General features: G+C 42.2%; 2 protein-coding genes across 8 annotated transcripts in view; one reads left to right on the forward strand and one right to left on the reverse strand.

Annotated features, from left to right (window-relative positions):
• LOC131235493 (polygalacturonase At1g48100) lies at positions 1 to 4882 on the forward strand. The gene is made up of 7 exons (XM_058232680.1): positions 1 to 414; positions 1654 to 1785; positions 2022 to 2210; positions 2296 to 2340; positions 2514 to 2721; positions 3312 to 3502; positions 4124 to 4882. The coding sequence occupies exons 1-7, from the start codon at positions 16 to 18 to the stop codon at positions 4514 to 4516; spliced, it is 1557 nt and encodes a 518-aa protein (XP_058088663.1). The 5' UTR covers positions 1 to 15; the 3' UTR covers positions 4517 to 4882.
• The window catches only part of LOC131235494 (peptide deformylase 1B, chloroplastic/mitochondrial), a 26767-nt gene continuing 1696 nt past the window's right edge, over positions 2350 to 27420 (reverse strand). Inside the window, exons 2-7 of one of the 7 annotated variants that reach the window (XR_009166175.1) lie at positions 18448 to 18586; positions 17696 to 17888; positions 16838 to 17011; positions 11536 to 11643; positions 11186 to 11275; positions 2350 to 3576 (exon numbers count right to left, since the gene is read on the reverse strand). Coding sequence is in view for 1 of the 7 variants with exons in the window: in XM_058232682.1 (XP_058088665.1) it covers positions 11542 to 11643; positions 16838 to 17011; positions 17696 to 17888; positions 18448 to 18586 (608 nt within the window). In the remaining 6 variants the exon portion in view is untranslated. Of the gene's footprint in view, positions 3577 to 4621; positions 5984 to 6095; positions 6411 to 7672; positions 7955 to 11017; positions 11276 to 11535; positions 11644 to 16837; positions 17012 to 17695; positions 17889 to 18447; positions 18587 to 27420 lie in introns of those variants that run through there. The other 6 variants (XR_009166173.1, XR_009166172.1, XR_009166171.1 and 3 more) reach the window with 6 other exon arrangements.

Consider the following 27420-nt stretch of genomic DNA (forward strand, 5'->3'; position numbering starts at 1 on the left):
AACCATTCCATTTGCATGGTGGCCATTGAGAGAGAGAGAGAGAGAGAGAGAGAGTCCTTCCATACGCTTAAAATGAGGAAGAATTTCAGTGTAAAAAGCTTCTCATTGATCCTTCTCATTGCATTTCTTGTTTGGTTTTCTGCATTGGATTCTTGCAATGCAAGGAGAGGCAAGCATTGGAGGCAAAAGAGAGCTGCCTCAGATTCTCTGTCTAAGAAAAAAGGAAAGAATGGTGGTGGTAATAATCACAGTGGGAGCAAAGGTGGCGGGTCCAAATCGACCCATCCGATGGCTCCGCCGCCTTCGAAGATGGCTCCGCCGCCTCCGAAGAAAGAATACGAAGATGGGAATCCATCGAATTTTGATGTGTTGGATTTCGGTGCTAAGGGCAACGGAAAAACAGACGATACGAAGGTGATCCCACATTTCTTTTTCATCACTCCATTTTGTGTTCATCGACGGCATTGATGGTATCAAGCACATGTGGCACTTAAAAACGTGCAATGTACACATGTGGGCACATGTGCATACTCATTTCTTTTTAAAGAATTAAAGTGATTTTTCTGCATATGATTTTTCATAATTTTACTTAGGGACGTATAAGCTTAAGCTGCATGAAAATCTCTTCTTTTTTTTTTTAGACTGGTGCCTGCGCACGTTAGATGATGGTGGTTGTAAAAATGATTGATGAAACAGCTGCTGGTCTCACGTTTGGGCCAGACATTATTGGGTCATTTCAGCAGAGTCCACAGGCTTTCTTTTTTCCAAGAGGAATGTTATCCTCTCTCTTTCAAAAAAAGTGAAGGGTAATTTGGTAATTTCGTACAAAACTACTTTCACGTGAAACGGCCTTTCTGTTGGTCGTTGCAATTGCAAATGTACTTCGTCTCAGCATTCAAGAAAAAAAAAAAAAAAAACAATTTTATTTATTTATTTATTTTTTATTATCATTATTATCTACAGGTCCTTGTAATCTAAGGGCCACCTCAGTTTTTGGATGGTTGTTTGTTGTTTTGGACCATGCCCAGGACCCTTTCATGCTGAAAAATACCTTAGAATCTGTAGATCACAAATTGAAATGTTAGAATTATGATATACAAAGAGGTTTTTCGGGCATGGCACATCCACAGTGGGGCCGGACAGACCAACGGTTCCGATCATTGAATAATTGGTCCCAATTGTAAGAAACTAAAAGCCTGAGCATGTTGTGTTTATCCTCCAGCCGAGGATCATATAATAATTCCATATACGGTTATTACTGTCATTTTTTATTCAAGACTGTTGTCGTTGTTGCCATTGTTTATCGCGTTTGTTGCTATTGTTATTTGTTTGTGTCATTGTTTCTGTTGCCAGCTGTGTCAGTAGTTGTTAATATATCGTTATTATATAAAGATGACCTTTTTGGGTGTTTGTGGCCCATGTGACCGCATGAAAAGTCATCTGGACCGTCCATCCAATAGGTTTCCATTGTGGTTCGGGCATGTGACAAAATTGAACTGATCAGAGATCAGATCCACACTGCCACACGAACAACGGTCCATATTCAATCGAGGAGATTTTTGACACTTGGCCCATCCATCTTGGGGCAGAGGAGATGAACGGTTTGGATCCACAACCACAAAATTACTCTAATACTGTTTCGGTGCAATGCAGGCATTCCAAGCAGCATGGGCAGCTGCTTGCAAGGTGGAAGCATCAACGATCATAGTTCCATCTGAGTACACATTCCTTGTGGGACCCATCTCATTTTCGGGTCCTTACTGCCAACCGAACATCGTGTTTCAGGTATCCATCCACGGCCCTTGTATGAAAAAATCAATCTGGTCACTGATCAGGTGGGCCCCACTCTGGAGGCGCTGGTCAAATTTGCAAACGATCCATCAATTCACTATATACAAGGGCGATGACAAAACCATCTTGGCCGTTAACCGTCTGATGAACGGACCAGATCAAGCACGCATGCAATGCTCACTGGTTATTTGAATTTTCGTAAGGATAACACGCTTAGAGTCGTATTGCAGTTAGAAGGCACGATCATAGCTCCGACGAACCCTCAGGCCTGGGGTTCGGGATTGCTGCAGTGGATCGAATTCACAAAGCTGAGAGGGATTACGATCCAAGGTGGAGGTACGATCGAAGGGCACGGCTCTGTCTGGTGGAGCGATTCGCAACTAGGCGATCCATGGAGCGATTCGCAATTAGACATTCCGGTAAATTACGATCTCTATCTTCCTCTCTTATGACATTAGCCCCATCAAATTTCCGGCAATGACGATGTTCTCTTATGGACGGCAGATAAGCAACGAGCTCAATAGTAAAATGCCAAGCATCAAACCGACGGTGAGGATCTCCACTCAACTGCACTTCCTCAAACACCATTATCTGATTTTATCCAAAATCACAACTCAAAATGCTATTGATTAATCAACATCATGAGCTTAACAAAATTACCAAAATGCCCTTAAGAACAACCGCAAATTACACTAAAACTCCACTGCATTTTATGTCGGCAGGCGCTACGATTCTACGGTAGCTTCAACGTGACCGTTACAGGCATAACGATCCAAAACAGCCCACAGTGCCACCTCAAGTTCGATAACTGCGTCGGGGTCCTGGTCTACGACATGACCATCTCGTCTCCGGGCGACAGCCTCAACACCGACGGCATCCATCTGCAGAACTCCAAGGACGTGATGATACACGGCACCAATTTGGCTTGTGGTAATTCCCGATACTCGACAAGGGTGGTTTCGTCTTTTCAATATCCACGGCCATACATGGTTAGAACTTGGTATCCAAGCACAGTGGGACCAATTTCAGACAATTGAGTGGGGGGCACCATTGTAATTTTCCTACATAAAGTGGCCAAAAATCAATCCTTTCCACGAGGCAACTTAGCAACCAATCACACCCTCTGTGGACTCCCGGCCAATAAAATACTAACATGTGTCATTCCATCCATCCACACAAAATCTTTCAAGCAAAGCCTCATCTGCTCCATCCTTGCCACGTGTCAAATTAAGAACCCCCCAAAGCCCATCCGATCCGAAGATACAGCTGTGGGCCTCACTCCCATTAGAACTAAAGCCCAATTCAGTTCTATTCCTTCTCCTTTTTTCTCATTGTCTGTTTCCTACGACAAGAACATGCCCTGAATTCACTTGAGAACATCCATGAAAAAAAACAAGCAGCATTTTTCAAGCTTTTTTGCTGTGTGGCTGCTGGCTACATAATAACAAAACCATCTTGCATGCGTGCATGTGAATCTCTGCATCTAACACAACCTCCAAATGCATCTGTGCCGTTGCCAGGTGACGACTGTGTGTCCATCCAGACGGGCTGCACCAACATAAACATACACAATGTGAACTGCGGGCCAGGCCACGGAATCAGCATCGGAGGGCTCGGGAAGGACAACACCAAGGCATGTGTGTCAAACATCACCGTGCGGGACGTAATCATGCACAACACGATGAACGGTGTCAGAATTAAGACGTGGCAGGTACCCCATCTGGCCCCTTCATTTTCCTTCTTCATGTGTGCGACAATTTCCACATCATTCCGTGAAATGGGGGGCTTTCAGTTATGGATGCAAGAGTACAAACACACACAGACAATGAAAATCAGTTCAGATTTACCTGTTTTCATACTCTATGCAGTGTACCAGTAGATAGTGAAATCAGAGAGTGCTTAAATGCAACCAGTTGGACCACAAAGTTAGGTCCAGATGCATTCGAAAGGGTGGGGCCTGTCATGGAGCTCACTCGGTACAAAAATCACGATGATCCAAATGGCGGGTGGATTGGACTGATTTTGGGGCCAGGTGATGGTGGGCCAACTTTAGGTTGGGTTGGATGTCATGATCACAGACGACAATTTGGCGATAATGCAATATTTGGACCATAACTTAGCAGTCCAACTAGTTGTATTTGAGCTCTTGACCGTAAGGTTGAAACCTGGAACTTATTTGAGTCTGTGCCTGGGTCTATGTGTGTGTACTCCTACATGCATACTGAAACTAGACCGTTGAATACTAAAACAACTCAGTGAGTTGACTCGATCAAGATTCGGAATGAGCTGAGGTGGAAACTTGGACTGATAACATCCTATGTTTTCTTCACAGGGTGGGTCAGGCTCCGTCCAGGGTGTTCAATTCTCTAACATTCAAGTCTCAGAAGTCCTGATTCCCATTGTAATCGACCAATTCTATTGCGATAGGAGCACATGCAAGAACCAAACGTCAGCCGTGGCATTATCTGGTATCAATTACGAGAACATCAGAGGGACATATACGTATAAACCCGTGCATTTGGCATGTGCCGACAGCTTGCCATGCACGGACGTCACCCTAACTGAGATCCAACTCAAACCACTGCAAGAACGCTACCACCTCTACGACCCGTTCTGTTGGCAAACATTTGGGGAGCTGCGCACTCCCTCCATCCCGCCAATCGACTGCTTGCAGATTGGCAAACCGGCAAGCAACCGAATCCAGTCTGATCGCGATTCGTGTTGAGCCTGTAGTCTAGGACATGGTGTACACATATGCGCGGTCGTCGTGATATTCCGACCCCTTCACACCATAGCTGTAGAGTATATAGGGTGAGATACAGTTTGTTAGAGTCATGTTTCGCTTGCCGTTCTATACATAGTATATAGGAATTCTTGTTTAGTAGGGTTACGTTGAGTTCCCATTTCGAGAGAGTATACAGGCATTGTTATTTCCTAGAGTTTGTGCTTATAAGGCAAATGTTGTTTGCTAGGGCGAATGTCAATTCCCCAACATTGGAGAATTCATAAAGACATTCTTGATTTCTACATTTGTATTAAGGTCATGTTTGCCAAGTTTGTTTATTCAGAAACACTACAAGTTGCATGAGAACCTGTCTTTGTTCTGATTTGTGGGTTTTTTTTAAAAAAAGCTCCAATTGATGAATGAGAGATGACGATGCTCTGAGAAACAGAGGGAGGGAGAGTGACATTCAAAGGTACAGAAGTTGGAAATTGATGGAGTAATCTAATGAACTTAAAGCACATAAAGCATGAATTTCAAGACATTCAATGGATAGTTTATCAGTTGAAGAAATGGAAAAACCATGCTTACTAACCATATCTACCACAGAAAGCTCCAAAGTACTCAGATTATCAAGCTAATTACCGGACAACAATTCCAATAGAAAAATGAACAATGACTGTAATGATCATGAAGTTAGTCACAGCCTATGATTACCTGGAACTTTTGTACGGTCAAGGTGCCCATGATAGATTTTTTCAGTAAGATTCTATTCAGCTTCAAACCCGACAAGGGGGAAAAAACAAGCCCGGTCAAAAGCCCAACATATAAAGAAAGATTATCCATCCAAACACTCCACGTCGCTTCACTAGAATACCCCACAAAATCCTTGATGGACTCAGTCCAAAAAGCAACAGGAGTTTGAGAAAGTGATTATTTCATTCCAAATTGTCGATGTTAGATTATTGCATAATGTGGGTGTGGATATGGGATCCTTGCTAAGAACTTTTTTGAAGTGCAGGATCTGTGTTGAATATTATATAAGAAGATTATCAAAATGACAAAGCACAGATTTTTTAAAATGTCAAAGATATGTAAACTGAATTAATAATAATATATAAAATATTTAGCTGCATCCCTGAACCCTGTGTCTGACACCTAGATATGTACCCGTATGTGGCAACCATAACCAGCCACGTACCAGCCGGCAAAAGTCAAAACTTCACGTTTGGTACAGCATGTAACAGACAAGAAGATCAGAACCTTCCATCGAATGGCTTAGAGAATCCAAACCAAGGCTTCATGAGACCATGACAATATCTCACCATGCAGTGAGTGGTGGTTTGGAATCCACATGTTTTCAGCAGAAGGTAAAAAGTGTTTCATTAAATAATCAGACAGGAGGACGTACCACGTTCAGCTGAAAAGTGCTCAAGAGGCCAAGACTTTCCAGATTTGGTAAATGACTTCCTCGTATATATGAAATGAAAATTTGCATCATGTTTCCGGATGAAACCATATAAAGGTAATAACATATTGATTACCTCAGATAAAGTTTCCCTGACTAGATTAGGATGATATAATTTAAGATCTTCATGCATAATCCAAAAATGATGGAATTACAGTACGGAGGTCACACTTGTCATCATGCATAGACAGGTTGGCATGACTTTACAGAAATTTCGACTGAAAAACAATTCCCACACTCGCATTGGCAGGTCATACAAATAACAGTAGAGTAAAAACAACAAGAGAATGAATGGTATAACTGCAATGCTATTAATGAATGAAATCCACAATCTTGTTCTGGAAGATCGTAAACCATTCTCTGGCAGCAGGTACCGCAGACATTCAATCCAGTCCGCAAACAGCAACTTACTACAAAACAGGTGAATGTCTGCCAAATGACAATGACTCACAGCCAAAATGCAATTCTTGGATCGAAAAATAATAATAATAATATCTGAAAGGTTACCACTGTGCGGGTGGCCCGGGATCAGCCCGCTATGGAAGGGCCGATGAGTTGCCCCCAAGTAATGCAGCCTAAAATGGCCATGATTTGATTGTAAAATAGTTGGGTTTGCAGGTCCCACATTTTCTTCTAATTGATGTAGAAGCAATTTTTTATACTTATCCTGTGGGCCAATCTTCAGGGTGTCAAACAATGTTAGGATGACATTTGGTGCCCATTTGAAAGGCTATTGAGCTATAGCTTTTGAAATAAGCTAAAGATCCTGCAATCCCAAGATCAATTGATTGTATGATGGCTGATTTATGGAAGGTCTACATGGTCATGATGGGATTAAGGGGTGTGTTAGACATTATAAACATTTTAATAGATTGTTGCGATTAGAATGAGAGAATGGTTTGGATTAGATTAGTATTTGTTTTGCTTTGAGAAAACGTATACATATGCATAGAAGACTCTTTTATGAGTAGTTGAATGAAGAGCAGATATTTTCCTAAGAGAGATTCTCTAAACCATGGAATCTGATTTCCCAAAACCTATCAAGTGTTATGCTCAATACAGGCATGGTGTGATACTATGCGCATACAAGGTCTGATGCTCTGTATCTGGGTGGCATGATGCTAACCCTACATGAGGAACAAATTGGAAAACTGTAATTTAGCCATAATTTTTTTTAATTCATTTATATGCTTATTATTTATTTATTTGTCCCCTTTTTTTTTTTGCTACATTGGTATCATTATTTTGGGACTGACTTGCGGGTTGAGATCGTGGGCTGATGCAAACATCCGTCAGTCATTATCCAACATCCCCAGGCTGATGTTTGCATCAGCCCATGATCTCAACCCTAATTGTGCTGGACCTGGCTTCCATCTGCCTGAAGGGCTGGCAAGTGGGCTTGGATAGTCTGGGGCTGTTCCACAAAATCCTGTTATTTATAGCTTCCAGCTATAACGGCATGCTTACAAATCCTCATCATTGCCTGGCAAGGGTTTGATGACAGGCTGCCCATCCAGCCCTCCTTGTTTAACTGAGTCAGGGACTGGCTGGCTTTTACATGGAGTTGTAGTCTTGTTGATGTAATTGAGCAAAAAACTTGACTGATCCTAGTTTTGTTTCTTTAGCCTCACAGCAAATCAACAACAGAATCGTACTGCATCCCACTAATACGTTAACACCCATAGCCCAGCTAACAATTATATCTTTTCTTTCTTAACAAAAATCTCAACTGAAACCAATGAGTTACAGAAAGTACTATTGTTGCAGTCTTCCTAAATGGACCACAAGCATGCAAACAAAAAAAGATGCCATAGCGCTTTCCTCCTTTCTGAAGGGGACCCCCCAAGCATGCAAACAAAGAAAGACACCATAGCAATCTCCTCATTTCCGAAGGGGACCCTTGAATGCACCCTAGTGATACCCAGCTCATCCCCAAAAGTGATAGGACACTCCACCATATTCCTGACGTAAACCTGCAGTGGATGACAAGATGGTCATCGACTCTGCTGCCTGGCGACAATGGATACACATATATTTGAGATGATTATATTTCTACTTCTAAGATGGTTGATAGTTAGGATCTTATACCTCCCCACCAGCCACCAAAAAGCAACCACCCACGGCAAACCCTGAATCTCTAAATGAATACTGTCAGAGCCTCCATGCACTTTATTGCTCCCGAAATCTGCACAAAAGGACTTACTTCCTCTTGAGGCTCCAACACGATTCCTCTCTCTCCCTGTCAACCGGGTGGTAATCCTTCAAATGTATCCATTATAAGGGTGAACTCCTCAATCTCCTTCGCCTTCAAATGTCTTCTAAACCTAGTCCCCAGACCACAATTTCCATTTCCAGTGTATGCTTGAGCGACCGGCATTCCTTTTTCAGTTGCCACCTGGTATAATCTGGGACAAAATGAGAAAAGGCTGGAGAACCACTGGTCCTCCCAGAAGTGGAGTCTCACTCCAATCTTCCCTATAATCGCATTTGGGAACTCCTTTCAATGCCACACTGCTTTCCACAGTCCGGAGATGATACCCTCATGTACCATTCACCTGGACTCATGCCATACTTGCATGAGATCACACACATTCCCAAGCTGTCTTCCTCCATTCCAAATCTCCATAACCACTTCTTTAGCAATGCCATGTTCATCCCTTTTGACAACCTTACCCCTGCCCCAAACACCTTGGTCTGCACACATCTCCATTCGAGAAGATGGGACTTATGCTTCCTCCCTCCCACCTTGCCATAGAAAGTGTCTTTGAATTTTCTCCAACCTTGACCACAATTGTCAGCCACCAAAATAGAGACACAAGTGGATTGGCATATTAAACAAGGAGGAATTGATGAGAGTGATGCACCCTCCCAAAAGCAAATACCTTCTTTTCCAGTTTGAAAGGTTTCTTCCCACCCTTATCCACTATCATATCCAAATGAACAGAGCACCAAATCAAACTTGGAGTTGACATTCACAAAGACCTGCACCTGAAGTCATGAACATAGTGACAAATCTTGTTCTCAGCAATTTCACAAGCAATTTTATCCTGCCAAAAAACTTTTTTTTTTTTTTTTGTAAATTAATAAATAAATTTAAAATATATATAACAAAATAAACTTATTGTAAGCAACCTATGTAATAGACTATTAGTTGGCACTTAATTGTAATAAACTTATGTGATAGACTATTAGATAGCACTTAATTGTAATCAACCTATGTAATAGTCTATTACATTGCGCCTATGGGAGTTTTATGCCCTCATTATCAATCCCCATACCAGATAAAGGAGGAGGGTTGTGTGAGGTAGGCAGCCAAACCATCAAAGCTATGACAACCAGTGTTCGAAATATCAGTATCTCGTTACGTACAGCACCCTTGGGATATGGATACGTATCAATTATTGCATGGGGTATATCGTTATATCGCATAATGTATCGTTGTTGTTGGAAATATGAGGAAACTTTGGGAAATTGGTCGAAATTTTAATGAAACTTCAGTGATTGTTAAAAAAAAAAACTGATGTGTCCAAGATATCCAATGGCATGGTCTAACATTTGTAACGTCCAGATGTGGCACAGGTCAAGCTGGGTGACGTCTAAACAGTCCAAAAATGTATCAATCAGTTCCAAATAAGCAGCCCACATGCATCTTCCCAATGTGGGGGTCTTCAAAGATGCACAACCATGCATGTGGGGTCTTTAATGTGGCTAAGAACTTGAATTGGGTCCACTGGGCCCCATGTAATGATCATCCAACCATAATGAAGCTAGGGTTAGGGCATCAGCTCTCTTCCTCCTCCGATAAACTCGTGTAGGTGCTCGGATGCCCTCATCACTTAATTACCTATGGTTTAATTGAAATTATGGCCCTTGATAAAGTGGAATGGCATTAAAGAATTCATGTAGTTGACCCCATTTAGTTAAGATAAGGCTTAGATGATGATGATGATGATGATTAATATTTATAAATTTTAAAAAAAATAAAAATTAAAATAAAAATTCCTTAAGGTCTTTATTTTAATATTTTTCATTCTAATATTGCAATGTTATCACTTATCACAATAGAAATGTGATACTTTAAAATCTGCCGATATAATATTGTTTAGTGTATTTTTTGAGAGATTATCATGATATTTTCAAAGTCTCAGTGTTATTTGTTACACTGGTCATGAATAGTAATAGTTTGAATGCTTTGTAGGTCTTATCCAATATTGTTTTCCACATGGAACAAAACAAGTAGATTATCATTTTTGTTCCATGGAAGGTTTTCATGGAAAAGACGAAACATAAGAAAGCGAAGAGCGAAGGGATTCTCCAGAGATTGGCATCTGCTTCTCACCCATTTCAGCTTGAAAGGTAGCACTAGAAATGTAGTTGTTTCATTGCAATTACTATGTTGTGTAAGGGCAGGTTGTATTTATCAGCTTTCAAGAGTATGTCTCGATGACAAATGTCCACATAACCTCAGTGGACAGTAATTTACCACCCAACTTTTTACAATGTGCCAATGTTTCATGTGTACAACATACTGAGCCGTCAAAAAGGTGTGCTGCCCCATGGACTGTGAAGGTAATTGAGGGGCAAAAATCAGGCTGATCCACTCGTCAAGTGAGCTACATGTGTACCTTGAATCAGATTGTTGGCCATTCATTGCTTTTGTATGGCATGGCCAACTGATGAATGGGTCATCTGGTCTTGGCACCAGGTGACATGACCTTTTGGGCAGCTAGGATGTCACACTGACATGACATGGCGGCATGCCTTTACAAGGTGGACAGTATGCAGCTAGTGTCCATTCAGGTCTATGCTAGCATTCACCTTTCTCAATACCCTTATTTCTGGCAAAAAATGATTCCTATGATTGTGCTTTGAAGCTTTTTTGAGGAATTAGCTTCCATTATACCTTTAATCAAGGGGAGGAAATAAAAAAGTTGCACACACTCAAGTCAGTCTATTTATAATCAACATAATGCAATGATTGATGCTTATAACATTATCTTCCAGCCCAGCAAATCATGAATAAAAGAACAAACATATTCAACAGAAAATTCTTCATTCCATATCTATTTGGATGGTTAATATAAGAATCACATGACTTTTTAAACAATTTACTTGTTTTTGCCAATTGAAAGACTTTGTTTAACAATTAACCCAAATACAACTCCTCCAAATGAATTATAATCACCATCAAATAAAGAACTTACTGTGACAAGAAGCTGACTTGTAAATCAACTATGCTTCCTGAAGTATTCCACAATGTTGCAGTTTGATTATATTCCTGATTGAGTATGATCCTGTATGTGATTCCTTGTGTGTCAGTCTGATAAACGCATGCATATGCATCATAGAGGTATAAAAACAAGAGAGCATAAAATTGGGGAGATTGATTTAAGTGAACATAATCAAATAAGAATAGAGTGGCATGGCGGAATAGGATTTTTGTAGCAGACCCCAAGTAGTTGGGATAATGCTTGGATGATGATGATGATGGTGATGCAAGTAAGAATAGAACAGAAAATAGTTATGTATTATATATGACTGTGGAAAGATGTACCCAGATTCACGATCTTCCAAAACCAGCAACCTCTTTTCTTCTTTTCCGGTTTTCAATCTTTTCTGGGCTTGGCAATCCAGCCCTGGTTTCAAACTTCGTCTCTAAAGCCTATTACCAATATAGCAGTGAAGAGAAGCTGAATGAGAAACAGAGGTTTTGCAATAACTGAAATATGTTCATATCAAGAAACTAGACAAATAAATAAATAACACTAAAATTTTGAAAACCATTTTGGCATCAGTGAGAGGGAATCAATATAAAGGTCATTTGCTGAGTCATAAACTGTAAAGTTATTTTACATAGAAGAAGAGTGTTTTGGAAATTCGAAGTTGCCCTCAGCTATGGTAGAAAAAATGCCTCAAACGAGCTAATTAAACAACTATCTTATGGTTCCCATTTTCCTCGTGTTATCATGGCAATTATCTTCAGTTAATGGCAGAAATCTGATAGACGTACCAATTTAGTGAAAATATATTTTACGCAGAAACCATTTTTTTCCTGTAAATTATATAAGAGATAGCTAATTTCAACTTTATGGACAAAATGATAACAGTATGGATAAGCTATTATGAAAATTGCTACTTTGGTACATCAAGAGTTTGGATTGAGATTCTAACAGAGCTCTTCTTATGCCTATTCTTTTAGAGGTGATTAAGAATTTTATTAAAACAAAAGGGGCAAAGAGGATGAGGGATGATAAGAGACTATCCCATATCCAACTATACAAAGGGAGAGACCGAATTCCCAACAGGCCTAGAATATCTTACATATTACATCCCCTAAGGGTGTATGTTCGTAAGGTCCAAAGATGGGCCTTCCTCTAGCTTTCTGATAAACTAACTCAATAGAATGCACTTTGTTATTTTAGTTATTGTTCTTCCATTCCCTCAAAATTCCATAAGATCCTGATCTTTTCACTTTGAAGGCTCCATTTTCCAGATTGAATAAGAGCTTCTATCGATCCCAACATGACCCACTGCACCTTAAAAGAGAACCAAAAACCTCCACTAGATCCCCGATAAAAATTCACAATGCAAGAATAGATGATTCACTGATGCAGCATCCTTTAGACAAAGAACACGCCTACTAATAAGCATCATGATTCTGAGGTGGAGATGGACATCTTATAGAACACATGCAATCTTGTCACATGATTGATTTGGCATGATATAGAATGCAATAAGTGCTCTTCTTCCAATGCATTGGCATTACATGCGAAAAAAGGGAAATCAAACAGTCCCCATGTGATGTTACATGACAAAGGAGCATGAAGACGGCACCTCTTGCTGCATGACAGAGTCCCACATGAGAATGGCAGGGACCATTGCCCTCTTTGCATGTCCATGCGCAGTTGCATGAAAGTGGAATGCCCTAAATACTCTTCCTGCATCCCTGCTGTATCTGAAAATGGCACATGTAGTTGGCTTGGTGACTTCACTTGAGTATGGAATGCATACTAGCTCTTCCATGCAAGCTGTTACATGGGGACTGCATTTGCATGAACATGGCAATGGTAGCGGCTGCCTGGTTGCATAGCTGCATCTATTAGGTAGAAGTGGTTGGACATGCGACAGCCCTTTTGACTGCCAAAGTTGCACTTCATCGGAAAAGTAGCAGCATCCCTTGCTGGAATCACAAAATGAGATGTGGTGGCCTTGAAATGGCCAGACGTGCTATCCATGCCTCGTTGGATTTGCACCTGTTGTCTATACACTTCCAGCTGGACCTCATAGATGCAACAGTTTGGGGCATGCAATTGCTTGTGGTCCTTGTGAAATCACAGCCAATCACACAATATTATTACTCAAGCTTGGTTTGTTGCAACCCTATGGTGATGTATTATGGAGCAGCCAGCTGCAGAACGTGTGCTGGAGGTCACACTAAAGGATTTCTTGCTAATGAACCATTTGGAATACCTTCTCTTGTCACTCGCATGCAACTTCCTTTTGGTGTGGTGCCCTGCCTCACTTGTCCAGTCTCAATGAGTTGTTAGCTCGTCTTGCACAGCACTTATCCAGGCCACCTTGTGCCTTGATGCTACACCATTGTCCAAATATAACTATATCTTGAGGAAAATCAAATGCACCCTTGTCCCCTCCACTCTCTTGGACGACTTAAGAAATGGCAGGTGAAAAATGAAAGGACCGCCCTCCCCCTTTAATAGATGAATGGCATTCCTAGCAGCGCCCTTGTCAAAACAAAAGGTGGCCAATTGTCATTAAACTGAGAGGGGCCATACATCCAAAATTGTTGGTTCTTCTCCTTCTGCATTGGATACTTTGGTGGGCTTCATCTATTGGTGCAAGGCTCAAGCTGCACATTCATTGGTCCAGATAATATTAGAGCTTTACTAGCCAGGAGCCACGACTCGCTCTAGTCCTCATTCGCATGTTGTGGGGAGTGGGCTCATGTATGAAGGTGTGTTTGCATCTGCCTAGCATGGCATTGCACCACCACAGGCACTTCGCCCATGTGAGAGTGCATGTTGATTTTTCATGGAAACCCCACAATCATGCCGCTTGCATTGAGATCTCCTGAGATTGTTTGGTTAAGGTCTGACTGAGCCTGCTTGTCCCAAGGTCCTACTAAAGTTGCTCATGGGGAGGTGTCATTTTAGGCAGTTTGCCTTGAGATCCCACTGGGCCTGCTTCCACTGAGGTCTAGCTGCTCCTGCTTATGACGAGGTCTGTTGAGGCCATTTGAATTGAGGTCCACCTTGAGGTTGCTCGTGTTGAGGTCCGTCTAGGCTGTTTGTATTGAGGTCCACTAAGGCTGCTTGCATTGAGGTCTCTTGAGTTAGCTTGCGCTGAGATCCCCTAAGGTTGCTTGACCTGAGGTTGTTTGTGTTGAGGTTGCTCTGCACCTAGGTAGTCCACTTTAGAGGACATGTACCATGCTATATATTAGGTTTTCAAGTTGTTCACCGAATGCAGTCACTAACTCCCGCAGGGTCCCATTAAGGCATTGCTCCCCTCTTCATGTTCCAGATAGTTCCAATGGAAACTCTTAGCAATTTGAGGTGGCGACCGTTGCCGTATCTACCATTCCAACAAGCTCTCATAACCACATTTATCTTGAGACTCTCACTCGCAAATGCCCATAGTGTAGGATGCCACCCTTCTAGCCCAGCAACCTACCACATCTCTCCCATTCTAGGCCTTCCGGCGCTGCTTTGCACTCACATCTACAAGTGCCTTCAGCCAGCCTGGCACAACTCGAAGATTCATTGCATAGAGGCATGAACCTCGTGTAACAGAGTCATCTTATGGATCTTTGGGCCATCATTTGTGGGCCCCTTGTATTGACATATATGCTTCCTCATTTGTGGGACTCCTGCTGCTTGCATCTCATTGGGCCACCTCACTTTGTGGTGACACATCACCCTTGGCAGTCACAAGTTGCCTCCTCATATGCCTGTAGATGCCACATGTCAATCAGGGATTGGCCAAGCTGACAACCTTTCCCTACCACCCTATAAATAGCGATAGCCCCTTTCACAAAAGGTAAGCAGAAAGGGTGTGAGAGGGAAAGAAGAGTGCAAAACTGAGAGAGAAAGAAAGAGAGAGAGAGAGAGAGAGAGAGAGAGAGAGAGAGAGGACCTCTAGCAGCTAGTGGAAGTTATGTGACAGCTCCCAAACTCCTATCTACTACAAACACCACTATAGGTAGTTTCATAGCCCGACACCCACTCTCATGGTATATGCTTTCTTTGTATTAAGAGGATTTGGTTGTTGCTAGGTGCACAGTCCCATTATTTCCTCTTGCGGTCGGAGATTCAATTGTCACCTTTGTGTTGTAATCATCTTTATATTCCCTTGCTGTTATGTACATGGAAGTCTTGTAATTGAGCCTATGCATGGTCCTTGATTGTCCTCATTTACTTTGTTGCTTGTACATCATTCAACACTAACTGAGCCACGCTTCACACCACCCTCGTGGGTTTAAGCACGGATGCAAAAATAGCAAGGCCCCACCCCCACTGTAAATAATCTGTTCGTGAGACAAGGGTGTTTGTTGTGCAATTCTCTCTTTTCACCACCCCTCTTCTTGCAACCCCAAAACGCGCACTCACATCTGACCCTAGGCAGAGGGTCGCCCCGAAGAATGCCAGTCCCACTTGCTTGCAGGGTGCATACTTCTTTCCAACCAAGCATCTTCCAGAAAAAGTTTCTTTAGAACTTTTCAGTGCGTCGAATAACACCCATAGGAAATTTGAATAGGGATGTGAAATAAACTGAGAAATTAGAAAGGGCGGCTTTAATTAGGGTGATGTGACCTCCAAAGAGATATATTTACTTTTCCATTTTAAAAGTTTCCTTTCAATTCTTTCAAACCATATCCCAGAGGCACTTTGCCAGTTTGCAAAGTGGTAAACCAAGATAGGTTGAGGGTAGAGTTCCTGTTTTGCAACCAAACACATTAGCTAATTCTTGAACCCCTTCATCATTCATATTGATTTTAAGGACTGATACAACTTTGAAACATCTAAGAACCCTTCTCAGATTCACAACAATGTGTCATCAGCTTCTTGGGAGCTAGGTCTATGAGTATTGTTTTCCTCAAAAAGACTTGTTGTCTTCTACACTACACTATTAGCTTTTGAGGGAACTTAGAAGTAGAGCCTATAGGTAACAAGATGGATGAAAGTAGACTTAAATGGTTTGGCCATGTGCAATGGAAACCAATAACTGCACTGGTTAGGAGTAAGATGGTTTAAGTCGAAGGATCTAAATGGGCCAGGGGAAGGCCCAAAAGGATGTGCAAGAGGTAGTAAGAAAGATTTGATGAACTATCGTTTAACTGTGGATATAGTCCTTAATAGAGTGGAATGGTCAAACTGGATCCATTAGACAACCCCAATTAGTTGGGATAAGGCTTAGACAATGATGATGATGATGATGACAAGATGTTTTTGAGGAAACAATAACACATTGAACATATATACATATATAAATACATATGTTACCCAAGGAATATAAACGCAAGTTTAACTGCTGAGGATTAGCATCTCCCATGCAAAGAAAGTGGTTATTTTCATTAACCGGTATGTTTTCTGCAACTAAATATGCTGCGTGCTGACCAATCACTGGGCATTTTCGCTGCATTTACTAATTAGGAATTTTAGTCTACAGATTATTATAGAAGATCAGGGTAGTTTTGCCAGTAAAGTGTGAAGAATGCTGCAGACAGTAAATCAGCATGAAAAAAATCTCAATAATGTTTGACAAATAAAATGTAGGGGCAGTAAAATGGTTACAAGGAGGAATCAGTTAATTGATGACAGAAGCAAGCTTATACTCACCTGAAGTTCTGATCGAACAGTGTCAAGCACTTCCTCTGTCATTCTGTCAAAGAAAAGGACTCCAATCAAATGGTCAAATTCATGCTGGAAAACTCGTGCGGGAAGTCCCGAGAAATTGACTGTAAATCTTGCGCCGTTAACATCCCGAGCATCAACCTTTACAGTTTCTGGTCTCTGCAAGGATAGAACAGACAATAAGATCCAAAATCATTCTCAGAAGATTGACATATATCGCTAGCACATATTTCATCAAATTGAAGTAATATTCTAATCAAAACCATACAGTGCCTCATTTAGGGCGACTAAATGACTACAGTTGTGTGCAATGCATTAATGTTTCCTGAAATGCATGTAAGGGAAATGCAAGGTGTAATATAAGATAGCAAGGTACGCCCATGCACTAGGACAAAAGGGAAGATAGAGGATGGTACTGGTAGAGATATAAACAAAAACGAGAGGAAGGAGGCATGTATGCACAGTACGCCCAGGTATTCAGTTTACCTGAGTGCAGTCCATGGTTCAATGATCGAGAGGCCCACCATGGATAAACCATGGCCCAAGAAATCTCCTCAGCAGGGCAATCCCAGCCACCAATCTTGGGTCTTTCTTCGGTTGCATGTAGACCAATGGTTTCTCCCTCCTTAACTGATCATTTGCACACAACAAGCTGAAAGGCTAGGAATGTCCCGTAAAGGATTTTTTTTTTCCATCCACGGTAAGGCCCAACAGATCATTGTTATGGATAACTGAACCATGGGCCTCACTTGAATAAACTGAAACCCGAGTATACTATGAAAATCCTCACCTACTCGTCAAGAGCATCCAATTCCACAAAGGAGAAGAAAATCCAGCAACTACCTCAACATCCGCATATATCCCTGGAAAGGATAAGCAACCCTCATTGAATAGCACCATCTTTTTCGAATATTTGTAGACTTTGGGGTTTATGAGGACAAGTTCCTCTCCTACACCACGTTCTCCCGCAGGATTAAACACCAGAAGTTGAACATTGATTCCTACTTGGGGTGCAGAGAGCCCAATGCCATCAGTTCTGTGCAAAAGGAGCCAACAAATATTGTTCGCACTCATATGAATATCAAGTGTTCTTCATAGGCATAATGCAAAATTGGAACAACCAAAACCATAAGTTGTGACCACGAAATGGTTCACGCAGTTCATATCTCAGTAATTTCATTTATAGAATTGCTACTGCATAGCTGCCTCGTCAATGTATATGTGGCAAACATGTTTGGTGATCAAGACTGTTGAACTGGTGGGCCATCACAAGGTTAGGGCTATATCCCAAGGCAACATACTTAATTGAGTCAGCATCCAATCAATGGCCTGCAAAAGGGATAGCTAGAGCAACAGCCTGCAATCACCCACAACAAGAAGATGGTCAGAGTGGTCCAATCAGACAATTGCCATGAACCTAGAGCTATAGCCCAGTGGCCCACCAGATCAACAGTCCCAATCACCGCACTTATTTGCCACAAGTACCGCAAGGCGAGATCTGTGCAGAATTAACGGCGCTGGCAGAATCACGGTATTTCCTTTTTATAAAGACACTTGTTGTACTTATCTTCCTGGGTCCAAGAATCAGAGCTTACTTGTACATAACATCGAACATCTCAACAACTAACTTCTTTAGATTCTCATCAAATGTAGTAATACGCTTGTTTCTCGCTCTAAGTATGGGATCCGGATATTCCACGATCCTCAACGGTGCCTCGAAGTGCAGATCGGAAGCTACAACAGCCGTAACATAATAGTGATGAATCCAGAAGTTTTTGTATTTGAATCACAACATATGCAAGTTTTGATAGGGAAATCCAACCTGGGCATAGTATACCAATTTCCTTATCTGATTGTGCTGCACTGATATTCATGATCCGGACCAATCATCAGGTGGTCCCACTGTAGAAGAGCAATTGTAGTATATCCCGCTGATTGGAGATCCCACCCATTCAACTTTTGGACATTTTCCCAATTCAATGCTGACTGTTGCCAATATTCTTTTCTGACACCCATTTGGAAGTCATCGATTTGGCAGTTATGATCCTCCACCACTGTGTGAATTTTCTACCTTGGCAAATCCACAGTTGAAACCCACCCGATGAACGGCCCTAATCGTGGGCCATTGTGCCACATCTCAAAATTGAGCAAGGCGCGGAGGATAAGGAAATTTGCATGATATGATCAGGTTATGTTTCCCCAAAAATACTGATGAAAATAAACTTCAGACATCCATAGCATGTCCATTGACAAGTGCAATTTGGAGATGATCTAAACTGTTCAATTACTGGGCCACTTCTTGGATAACCACTAGAATGATGCAATCGCCCCACATCACACACGTGCACACTCCACACGTGTGCACAAGAAGGGGCCCACTTTCTATTTTTAGGCAAATCTCTAGCTTAGGAAATATCTTTACTTTCCACTTCTTTTAAATCTCTACATTAGGTAATTTCCTTTGATATATTTATATTAGGCAAGAAGTAATCTTAGAATTTTCTTATTTAAGTACTTTCTTATTTAAGTGGTTTCTTATCTGATGTAGAGTGGGTCGCGGACAGTTTCATGGCCAAGATGGATCAGAAAAGGCCCGGTCGACGACAGAAGTGATTCGGACCATCGGACCTTAGATCGGGCGTATCTTGCAATCCGGAATGAGTTATCTGACGTAAAATATATGATTTTGGGGTAGAACGAGCTACTTTAGCCAACCAACCTAGCTACGCCGGGTTGCGCAGCCCGGAATTGCGAAAAACCCCTTGATCGACGGTCGTTTCCCTGTTTTAATTTCGTTTTTACTATAAATAGTAAGTTTTAATTTGATTATAACTCTTCATCCGTTGGGCTTTAGGAGTTGCGCCCAACGTGAAAAGAGCTTAGAATAATTAGGAGAACGGTTTGGTGAAGCCAAATAGGACACTTACTATTTTTGGCCGAAAACCTTGCGCACTAGTAGACATCACGACCGTCTATAAATAGTAAGTTTACTATTTATAGTAAGTCGCGGATTCTAGGAGTTTGAGTTGTAGTTTGATTCTGATTTCTTTCCCATTGCTTGGTACCCTTATTTAAAGGGTTGTGAACTCGTTTTTAATTATTCATCAATCAATTTCAAATTTATTAGAATTTATTTCTATTTTCTGCTTTCTTTCCTCGTGGATTCGAGAAGTCTCTGTGAGGAGTCCAGAGAAGTTCCGTGGATTCGGAATAGTTATCCTCTTGAGGAAGACGGTGCTCGACCTCACGTCCTCCCCTGCGTCAGTGGGCAAAACAGATGGACACAGGGATTTATCACAAACATCTTGGTGGGCCCTATCTATGGCTAAGTAACCTGCTCTCTAGCTTTAACGGCGGCAGTTTTCGAAGTAGCGCAACAAGAGAATCAGCAAGCCATGCAAGGGCTGCAAGCTTCCATCGACCGCATAGCGGATCTCTTGGCAGAAAACCTAAGGCAACTCCGTGTTCCTAATGGCAATCCTCCACCCCCAATTAATCGCCCTGATCGCAGGATAATACCAGCAGTGTATCCAAGGGTCATTCCTGAGGAAGGGGGCTCCAATGAGGAGGAAATCGACAACCTAATCTTCCAACACCCCAGACATGGCGGCGATCGAGTAGATCGAACGGATCGAGAATTCAAGATGAGGGTTGATATTCCTAGCTTCAATGGCCAACTACACATTGAGGATTTCCTCGATTGGCTTTCTGAAGTTGAGCGATTTTTCGACTATATGGACATCCCTGAAGCAAAGAAGGTCAAACTTGTGGCTTACAAGTTGAAAGGAGGAGCTTCAGCTTGGTGGGAACAATTGCAACTCGCGCGAACCAGGCAGACGAAAGCACCAATCCGCACCTGGCAGCGGATGAAACAGCTACTACGTGCCCGATTCCTCACTAGCGATTACGATCAAGTATTATTCCAACAACACTAAAATTGTCGACAAGGTAGTCGGTCGGTGAGAGAATACGCAGAAGAATTTTACCGCCTGACGGCGCGTAACGATTTGATTGAGACTGAATCGCAGCAAGTCGCCCGATTCAACGGTGGATTGCATATGGCTATCTAGGATCGAGTCCAAATGCAGTCCGTCTGGACGATAAATGATGCGATCAAGTTGGCTACTCAGGCAGAAGCGCAACTTGAACGTCCTAACACACGGACCTATCCTACTGCAAGGATCCCTGTGGCAGGTCTGCCCTAGGGAACCACACTGCCTAAGGGGAAGGAGCCCGTAGGAACACGCACTCAACCTCCTACGTTTGAGAACCGAGATCAGGGAAGCGGGCAAGCTAGACCCCAAAGGGGCGTATCGACTGCTGCTGGTCCAAGTAGAATCCCGAACCCCTATGCTCGGCCAAGGCCCGATAACTACTATCGTTGTAGCCAACCGGGCCACCTATCAAATACTTGTCCCCAGAGAAAAGTGGCAAACATCGCCATCAATGATGGCAGTGCTAATAACGCTTATGAAGATCCAGAGATTGAAGAACAGGAGCATACCACCGAGGACGAGGCAGATGATTCAGGTTGGGTTCAGCAAGATCACGGTGAGTCGCTCGTCATGAGGCGACTATTATATACGCCAAGAAAAGAAGTGCATCCACAGCGGCATAACATCTTCCGCACTAGGTGTACGGTGAATCGAAAGGTTTGTGACGTGATCATTGACAGTGGGAGCAGCGAGAACATCATCTCCAAGGTCATGGTGAAAAAATTGTAATTGAAAACAGAGCGTCATCCCTCTCCATATACAATCGGTTGGATCAAGAAGGTCAGCGAAACAAAGGTAACTAAACAGTGCACCATATCCTTTTCAATTGGTAAACATTATAGGGATGAAGTAGTATGCGATGTGGTTGACATGGAAGCATGTCACATACTACTCGGTCGGCCCTGGCAATCTGACCGTGACGCCACTCATAAAGGGCGAGATAATATATCTTCGTCAAGGACGGCCGGAAGACCATATTGGCCCCTATGGATCCAGAGGGACCACCTGAAACTTCTAAAGTGGAGGGCCGTTTTCTCTTAACCATACGGGACTTCGTGGAAGAATCCAAGGAAACAGGATAGACTTATGCATTAATTGTAAAAGGGGAAGAACTCGAGCCTACCAACATCCCTGAAAGACTAAGGCCCCTGCTACATGAATTCAAAGAAATCTGGCCCGATGACCTTCCCGATGGGTTACCCCCCATGCGGGATATCCAACACCATATCGACTGTCCCTGGGTCCAGTTTACCTAATCGTCCCCATTATCGAATGAGTCCGAATGAGTGTGAGATTCTGCAGAGACAGGTAGAGGAGTTGATCCGTAAGGGTCTTATTCGAGAGAGCATGAGTCCATGTGCTGTACCAGCTCTATTAACTCCAAAGAAAGATGGGAGTTGGCACATGTGTGTCGACAGCCGAGCCATCAACAAAATCATCATAAAATACAGGTTTCTTATACCACGGTTGGACGATATGCTGGACATGCTAGAGGGTGCAAAAATATTCTCTAAATTGGACCTAAGGAGCGTCTACCATCAGATTCGAATACGGTCGGGTGATGAGTGGAAAACGGCCTTTAAGACCAAGGAAGGATTATACGAATGGATGGTCATGCCCTTCGGTCTGTCGAATGCGCCTAGCACATTTATGAGATTGATGAACCAAGTTCTGAAACCTTTCATTAGGCGGTTCGTTGTGGTTTACTTCGATGATATTTTGATATACAGTCAAGACGAAACCACCCATATGGAACACCTCAAGAAAGTCCTTCAAGTGCTCACTAAAAATAAATTGTACCTCAATTTAAAAAAGTGCAGCTTCATAATTGATAGCCTATTATTCTTGGGTTTTGTCGTAACATCCATGGGCATTTGGGTGGATGAGGAAAAAGTGAAGGCAATCAGAGAATGGCCGATTCCTACAAATATTCACGAAGTGCGAAGTTTTCATGGACTGGCGACATTCTATCGTCGGTTCGTGAAAAATTTCAGTACCATTGTGTCACCAATCACAGATTGCATGAAGAGAGGGCAGTTTCAGTGGACTGACGAAGCCGACAGGAGCTTTGCCGAAATCAAGCGCAGATTATCCACAACCCCGGTTCTTGTACTTCCCAACTTCGACAAACTGTTTGAAGTCGAATGTGATGCCTCATATGTCGGAATTGGGAGAGTTTTGTCTCAAGAAGGTAGGCCGGTAGCCTTCTACAGCGAGAAACTTAGCGATGCACGTAAGAAGTAGTCTACATATGAGATCGAGTTATACGCGGTGGTCCAGGCACTGCGGCACTGGCGACATTATTTGATTCAAAGGAAATTCATACTTTACACGGACCATCAAGCTCACAAATTCATTAATAGTCAAGCTAACATTAACCGTGTGCATGCTAGATGGATCTCGTTTTTGCAGGAATTCACGTTCGTACTAAAACATAAGTCAGGGCAACAGAACAAAGTAGCCGATGCACTGAGTCGCCGTGCAACTTTGTTAGTCACTATGAGCAATGAGGTTGTCGGGTTCGAGCGCCTTAAAGACGTATGCCGATGACGACGACTTCAAGGATGCATGAGTTAGATGCCAAGAAGGTCACCCCGGCGACTTACATATGCAAGACGGGTTCCTTTTCAAGGAAAATCGATTGTGCATCCCAAACAGTTCGCTAAGGGAACAAATAATCCAAGAGCTACATGGAGGTGGCCTCAGTGGACACCTTGGGCGAGACAAGACGCGAGCTCTTGTGGAAGAACGGTATTACTGGCCGCAATTGATACGTGATGTGGGAAAGGCAGTCCAACGTTGTTATATTTGTCAGACCTCTAAGGGGCAATCTCATAATATGGGCATTTACACTCCGTTACCCGTGCCTAATGGTCCTTGGGAGGATTTATCTATGGACTTCGTGCTTGGTCTCTCACGAACACAACGTGGTATGGATTCGGTGTTCGTGGTAGTAGATCGTTTCTCTAAGATGACGCACTTTATTCCATGCAAGAAAACTCTCGATGCAACACACGTGGCAAATCTATTCTTCAGAGAAATTGTGCGGCTACACGGGGTTCCCAAGACTATTACTTCTGACCGTGACACGAAGTTCATGAGCCACTTTTGGCGGACTTTATGGACTCGATTCGATACACGACTTCAGTTCAGCAGCGCCTACCACCCACATACTGACGGTCAAACTGAGGTTGTGAATCGCACGTTGGGAAACCTCCTTCAATGTATTTCAGGAGAAAAACCGAAGCAGTGGGATTTGGCCTTGTCTCAAGCGGAGTTTGCATTCAACAACATGGTGAACCGCTCGACAAGGAAATCCCCGTTCTAGGTTATTTATGGACGAGTACCTCGCCACACACTAGACTTGGTCCCTCTGCCCAAGCTCCCAGGCATGAGCATTGCAGCGGAACATATGGCTGACAAGATCATGGGCATTCATGCGGAGGTACAAACCAAGCTACATGCCTCGAACGAAAAGTACAAGGAGCAAGTGGACAAGCATCGGCGACAAAAAGTGTTCGAGGTGGGCGACCAAGTAATGGTCCATCTGCGCAAAGAACGATTTCCGACCGGAATGTACAATAAGTTGAAGAATAAAAAGATTGGACCGGTACCAATCATCCGAAAGATCAATGACAACGCTTATGTTGTTGATCTTCCAGATGACATGGCAATCTCACGGACTTTCAACGTCGCGGACCTGACCGAGTATCATGAACCAGCGCAGGATGAGAACTCGAGGACGAGTTCTTTTGAAGTGGAGGGGACTGATGTAGAGCGGGTCGCGGACAGTTTCATGGCCAAGATGGATCAGAAAAGGCCCGGTCGACGACAGAAGTGATTCGGACCATCGGACCTTAGATCGGGCGTATCTCGCAATCCGGAATGAGTTATCTGACGTAAAATATATGATTTTGGGGTAGAACGAGCTACTTTAGCCAACCAACCCGCAACGCCGGGTTGCGCAGCACGGAATTGCGAAAAACCCCTTGATCGACGGTCGTTTCCCTGTTTTAATTTCGTTTTTACTATAAATAGTAAGTTTTAGTTTGATTATAACTCTTCATCCGTTGGGCTTTAGGAGTTGCGCCCAACGTGAAAAGAGCTTAGAATAATTAGGAGAACGGTTTGGTGAAGCCAAATAGGACACTTACTATTTTTGGCCGAAAACCTTGCGCACTAGTAGACATCACGACCGTCTATAAATAGTAAGTTTACTATTTATAGTAAGTCGCGGATTCTAAGAGTTTGAGTTGTAGTTTGATTCTGATTTCTTTCCCATTGCTTGGTACCCTTATTTAAAGGGTTGTGAACTCGTTTTTAGTTATTCATCAATCAATTTCGAATTTATTAGAATTTATTTCTATTTTCTGCTTTCTTTCCTCGTGGATTCGAGAAGTCTCTGTGAGGAGTCCAGAGAAGTTCCGTAGATTCGGAATAGTTATCCTCTTGAGGAAGACGGTGCTCGACCTCACGTCCTCCCCTACGTCATTATCTAGGTAGTTTCCTATTTTTCATATCTTTATTAGCTAAGAATTCTATTTTTTTAGATTTTATAGATTTTATTGTAGATTGTAAGGATTGATTATAAATAAGGCTTAGGCCTATGGAATAAGATAGTTGAATGATATTCTCTTTTTTATGAAAATTCTCTTATTTTATCTACGATGGTTGTCGAAGGGAGAAGTGATCTCTAGTTCAAGACTAGAAGACTGTTGAGCATGCTTGCAGTCTTGCATTCTTTCTCTTGTATGTTTTGAACTTCAATCCGGTAGGTTGATTCTCATTGCAATTAGTTTCCTCCTTGTTCTAGTTGCATCAATTTGGTATCAGAGCAAGTTCTGCAGTTGAAATTTTTCCCTCTTTTTTTTGCTCTTTAACTTTTTTCTTCTCTTCCCCATCTTCTTCTTTCCTCAATTTTGGTTCTCATATTCATCCCAAACCTACCCTCAATTACCTAAATCAACCTACTAATCATCCCTTCTACCACAAACCATATATATTCTCCATCTCACCTAAACCATCACCGTATCTATACCCCAAATTCCACTAGTAAACAGCCCATACCCTATCATACACCCAACCCTACCAAATTCTAATCTCGTTCCAACCCATCAATTCCCTTGCCCTTTCTCTTTTCCTTACAAAAACTATCCCAAACCCCATAACCCTCAAAACTTTAGATCTAGAACCCAAGCCTATAGTTCAACCCATATTCTTGTTTGGAAATGTCATGGATAGGAAGATGTTCATACACCTCGTACAATTATCCCCATCCAGACTCTCCTACTCATCCACATCTATCACGTTATTCTTATCCAGCTCTTTTTGACTATCACGATCATCACCTTAAGTCTCACCCATCATCATATGGGTCTTTTGAAGATTCTTTTCAATGGCCCCCTAGATGTTATAAACAACGACAACCACATGTTGATTACTCAAAAGTATCCCATCACACGGAAATATCAATGATGGCCAAGAATGTTCAAGAGAGATGGGAAGGGAACTTGCAGGAAGTCAAGAAGGAGATCAGCGCGTTCAATGAAGAAATTGCGGAAGAATTCGAAGAACTCAAATAGGTGATAAGAGCTTGCTTTGAGCCATTAATTGAACAGGAAAAGCGCTATGAGTTTCAATCTTTTTCTTTTTTCTTTTTTCTTTTTTGGACTTCCTAGGGATGACATGGTTGTAGATAGTGTGCAACCCAAGAGGAATCCTCCTTTGGATTGCTTGATGGAGCCATGGATGGGGATGGATCAATGGTTAGATAGGAGAAAGTTTAAGTTAAACCAAAAGATCAACTGACAAATGATTCAATTGAAGAAACTAAAGGTTTAACAGATATGGACGATCCGATGGTTGAAGAGATGGATACTTTCAGGATCACCATAGTGCCATCTCAATGTCAATCATGGCCCACATATCAAAAGTTGACCGCGACAAAAGGGCCACAATTGACATCTAGAACATGGAGGAGCACAAAATGCGAAAGAAACAATGGCATGCATTTGAAAGTTGTATCATGCATAAGTTGTCTACCAGGCATGTAAGTCTTCACCATCAACTGCCAATGAAGTTGAAGAAGACGCAAATACAAACACAGATCTTCGCGGGAGATAATAACAATCAACTTAAACTTGAGAATGAGTTTTTTTAAAAAACCGGGTCGAATTGAATATACGAGAACTTCATTCAGGTGGCTTCAGTGGTCACTTAGGCATCAACAAAATAACGGCCTTGGTTGAGGACTGTTTCTATTGGCCAGGTTTGAAGAAGGATATCAGAATTATTATTCGTCAATGTCAAGCGTGCCAATTGGGTAAAGGTTCTCGAAGATGGCCCATTTCATTCGTTGTAAGAAAATACCAGAAGCTATGCACATCGCTAATGTTTTTCTTCAAATAGGTGGTTCATCTACATGGTGTTCCCAAAACAATTGTATATGATTGTAATGTTAAGTTTATGAGCTTACTTCTAGCACCTTGTGGTCCAAGATGAGAGCTAAATTGAAGTTCTCAAGTGCTTATCATCTGCAAATAAATGGGCAGACTAAAGTCATCAACCACAATC

This window comes from Magnolia sinica, chromosome 19 (assembly GCF_029962835.1).
Source record: "Magnolia sinica isolate HGM2019 chromosome 19, MsV1, whole genome shotgun sequence".
Taxonomy (NCBI): Eukaryota; Viridiplantae; Streptophyta; class Magnoliopsida; order Magnoliales; family Magnoliaceae; genus Magnolia; species Magnolia sinica.

Bases quoted from the DNA above. Each gene is read 5' to 3' on its own strand.
- LOC131235493 (XM_058232680.1), top strand. From the start codon at position 16: ATGGTGGCCATTGAGAGAGAGAGAGAGAGAGAGAGAGAGTCCTTCCAT. The intron at 2,211-2,295 runs GTAAATTACGAT...TATGGACGGCAG, and splicing joins ATTCGCAATTAGACATTCCG to ATAAGCAACGAGCTCAATAG. The intron at 3,503-4,123 runs GTACCCCATCTG...TTTTCTTCACAG, and splicing joins TCAGAATTAAGACGTGGCAG to GGTGGGTCAGGCTCCGTCCA.